This window comes from Polypterus senegalus, chromosome 1 (assembly GCF_016835505.1).
Source record: "Polypterus senegalus isolate Bchr_013 chromosome 1, ASM1683550v1, whole genome shotgun sequence".
Taxonomy (NCBI): Eukaryota; Metazoa; Chordata; class Cladistia; order Polypteriformes; family Polypteridae; genus Polypterus; species Polypterus senegalus.
In genome coordinates, this window is record NC_053154.1 from 80,890,737 (window position 1) to 80,895,091 (window position 4,355).

The window sequence follows — 4,355 nt, forward strand, 5'->3', positions numbered from 1 at the left end:
GCCATGGAGATGCCGTTATTGCTGGTTCAAGTCTCCGGCTCCATGCTAGTTTAGTACAGTCAGGCTGTAGTTGTACAGTATGTGGGCAGTGTCATGGGCATGAGGTGCAGGAGACTTTGCCAGCCTCTCATTTAACTTGTGTGTGTTAGCCTGGTTACAAAAAATTAAAATAAAAAGCAACACCCAGTGAGCACACTAAGGTTCAAGCCACGTTTTTTAAAGCTTGAATTGAGCAGTGCTGTACTTTGAAGCAGATGACAGATCTCTAGCACACTAGTTAGGCATACATGGACCCCCACTGTGTGATCAGAGGGGGAAAAGCAAAAGCAGATGATGCCTTGAAGAGTGGTGTGCGTTGGAATTAAAGACCCTGGCCTGTTTCTACTGTGATCTCTCTGGCTGCAGATCCACTGCTGTTCTCCGACCCCTACATCCACTAAAAGTAGTTGAAGTGTAGTAGGCTGGCCATTATGAAATGGCCTTCTGTGTACGAGTGGCAGTGGTGACATCTGCACCCACCTTTCATTCAGGACTGATTGCTGCACAGATGGTCTTTCCCGTTGACCCTGACATGGCAATGGTTCTTTGTATAAGGGGTGCAAAATGTCAATACCTTGGCTAAGCTGGAAACTGAATAGAGCAGCATCTGTGATGTGTGCACAATACTGTCGGCATACCGAGACGCACAACTTCCAAACCAAAGCCTCTTTGCCTTGTGTAAATGCAATGTGTTTATGCCCATTTCAGTCACCCAAACAAAAGGCCTTTACTGCAAGTGCCCGTGGCACCACATCATTCATCTTTCAGTGCTGACAGAAGGTAGATTTTCAAATGAGTCAATGCTAATAATATACTGGGCGTCATTTTAAAAGCATGTAGTTAACAATTAGCCGCCATTCTTAGTTCTTCACTAGTCTCAAAAGCACCAACCTTATGCCAAATAAGAGGGCACCATCTCAACGATTACTGACCAGTGATGAGGTTCCTGGACCATCTCCACTTTGCATATTGGAACAACTGGTAAGACGTCGTATCCCTTGTGTTTTCATACCATCTTGGCAAACCAGTCCGTGTCGCTGCTGTGTCAGAGTCTTGTTCAGTAATCAGTGAATTTTAGACTTTGTCCCCAGCACGTGAGGAATGGTGACATCACTTTGACCACAATGATCCTCAAGGGACACAGTGGCCTTCTGCTCACAGTGTCCTGGTGGGCCACCCTTCGCCGTTGCTCTTCAATTGTGGTGTGAGTTTCATTCACATATCATGAGGCTACACGACAGTCACTTGGGCACAACTCCATTTCAGGGGGCCCTTCATTATGCCAGACTGAAGTTTGTTTCCAGCATGAATACATAAACATAAAATGCAGCCTGGACAGGTCAGGGAGAACAGTGAAAATGGTTACAAGCACAACCCATATGCAAACACTGTGTGCAAGTGCCACCCCCTGGACTTGCCCCTCATAGAGAATAGGAAAGGTGCTGGCAAAGGGCATTTCATTGAGTGACTGCTGACACTTGGTGTACTCCTGGGGAACAAAACATCTTCCAGTAAAGTGGACAGGAGCTACGCATCCAGCTCACGGACTTTGATCAGAGGTTATTCTTCCAGGACATCCGCACTCATGCTGGACAGAATGATGTCAGTGGGTAAAGTGGAGGGTCTGGAGTGCGGCAATGCATCAATGAGTGCTGATCTCGCACATCACAGACCCCAGCCCAACAGTTACATGTCGGCAGGTGTCTTGCTCATCACCCATTGCTTCGGATATCCTCGACCTTCAACCACAAGCATCTACAATGATGCCAACAATGCTACTGATGGCAGGATGACTGGCATATCATTGTATTTTTGGGTCCCAGTTCAGTTTATTGCACCATGAATTAACAGATCCATGTATGGATGCACAGTGGAGAAAGACTCCTAGAGGTGGCATGCATTTTACAATGCCATGTGGGCACAGTACCTGGTGTTGTTATGTGGGCTACCACTGGATTCCACTCCTGTTAACATCACTTACACGTTGCCAGTACCTTGGCCAGCCAGAGATACATCACAGTACCCTATCTGCATGGGTACCCTGGTGCCATATTCCAACAGGACCATGCTAGACCACATGTGGCCCAAGATCTATGCTTCCTGGAAGTTCTGCATGTTCACTGGATTTGTCTGCCATTTAGCACATCTAGGACGTGGCAGAATGACAACTGGTATGCCCAAGACTGGCAGCAGTTACCACAAATGAACTTTGGGCATGTAGAGGCTGCATGGCATGGGATGCCATTTCACTAACATATCCAGGGTCTCTTTGTCCCCATGTCAGACCATGAACAACAGGTTATTTCTGTCCAAGATGGATACACCAAAGAGTGATTACTGTGCGTTCTGCATGCACGACTGAGCTGTGCTTCTAATCATGGATATCATATATCACAAGTAATCCATCAAATAAATGTCATTTTGATATCTTGCGTCTTTCTCTGTGATTCCAGCAGCCTAACACAGTTCAGCATGATAGCATGGACTTTACTGAGGTTCTTACAGGCAGCTGAATTGACCTGTCCTCATGTTTATCATGTGCCACAGAATTACTCGGTGTGCCAAATAGCAAATACCAAAATATACTCCTGGGAAAGGCACTAAAAGTCTGATTAGGACATAAGAGCTATTTATGAAGTGTCCTGTAGTCTTATGGGACCCAAGATGCCAAGTGGTACCACTTATGATGGTGTTTTGGAGTTTTCTGATACTAACACAAAGGTTTCACCACAAAGATAACAAGAACAATAAAATTCTAAGTTATTGGATGAAGAATAAAACATAAGTTAGAATATTGTGCACATAATTGCTAAACAACTTAACATTGAGATGGAAATACGGAGACACACACACTGAATGAGAGTTAAGCTCCATAACATGCACCTTTATTTAACAAAGAGTGATCCACAGCCGTACTTCCAGAAGAATCACCTTCTCAATGTCATGGCCAATGTGAAATGGCTCGAGAAGTAACAGTTACACTGAAACTAGTCCTGGCTATAGAGTACAGTGCTCCAGCTCAGCAGCCATGACGTGTCTGCTTACAGTGGTGTGAAAAACTATTTGCCCCCTTCCTGATTTCTTATTCTTTTGCACGTTTGTCACACAAAATGTTTCTGATCATCAAACACATTTAACCATTAGTCAAATATAACACAAGTAAACACAAAATGCAGTTTTTAAATGATGGTTTTTATTATTTAGGGAGAAAAAAAATGCAAACCTACATGGCCCTGTGTGAAAAAGTAATTGCCCCTTGTTAAAAAATAACCTAACTGTGGTGTATCACACCTGAGTTCAATTTGCGTAGCCCCCCCCCAGGCCTGATTACTGCCACACCTGTTTCAATCAAGAAATCACTTCAATAGGAGCTGCCTGACACAGAGAAGTAGACCAAAAGCACCTCAAAAGCTAGACATCATGCCAAGATCCAAAGAAATTCAGGAACAAATGAGAACAGAAGTCATTGAGATCTATCAGTCTGGTAAAGGTTATAAAGCCATTTCTAAAGCTTTGGGACTCCAGTGAACCACAGTGAGAGCCATTATCCACAAATGGCAAAAACATGGAACAGTGGTGAACCTTCCCAGGAGTGGCGGCCGACCAAAATTACCCCAAGAGCGCAGAGGCGACTCATCCGAGAGGTCACAAAAGACCCCAGGACAACGTCTAAAGAACTGCAGGCCTCACTTGCCTCAATTAAGGTCAATGTTCACGACCACCATAAGAAAGAGACTGGGCAAAAACGGCCTGCATGGCAGATTTCCAAGACGCAAACCACTGTTAAGCAAAAAGAACATTAGGGCTCGTCTCAATTTTGCTAAGAAACATCTCAATGATTGCCAAGACTTTTGGGAAAATACCTTGTGGACTGATGAGACAAAAGTTGAACTTTTTGGAAGGCAAATGTCCCGTTACATCTGGCCTAAAAGGAACACAGCATTTCAGAAAAAGAACATCATACCAACAGTAAAATATGGTGGTGGTAGTGTGATGGTCTGGGGTTGTTTTGCTGCTTCAGGACCTGGAAGGCTTGCTGTGATAGATGGAACCATGAATTCTACTGTCTACCAAAAATCCTGAAGGAGAATATCCGGCCATCTGTTCGTCAACTCAAGCTGAAGCGATCTTGGGTGCTGCAACAGGACAATGACCCAAAACACACCAGCAAATCCACCTCTGAATGGCTAAAGAAAAAAAAAGGGAAGACATTGGAATGGCCTAGTCAAAGTCCTGACCTGAATCCAATTGAGATGCTATGGCATGACCTTAAAAAGGCGGTTCATGCTAGAAAACCCTCAAATAAAGCTGAATTA

At 44.4% G+C, this 4,355-nt stretch overlaps 1 protein-coding gene across 1 annotated transcript in view; it reads right to left on the minus strand.

Annotated features, from left to right (window-relative positions):
* Window positions 1-2,106, minus strand: part of LOC120524810 (histone-lysine N-methyltransferase SETD5-like) — a 20,187-nt gene extending 18,081 nt beyond the window's left edge. The window contains exon 1 of the mRNA XM_039746608.1: window positions 2,021-2,106. Within this exon, the coding sequence (XP_039602542.1) occupies window positions 2,021-2,106 (86 nt within the window). The remainder of the gene's footprint in view (window positions 1-2,020) is intronic.
* Window positions 2,107-4,355: the final 2,249 nt, after the last annotated feature.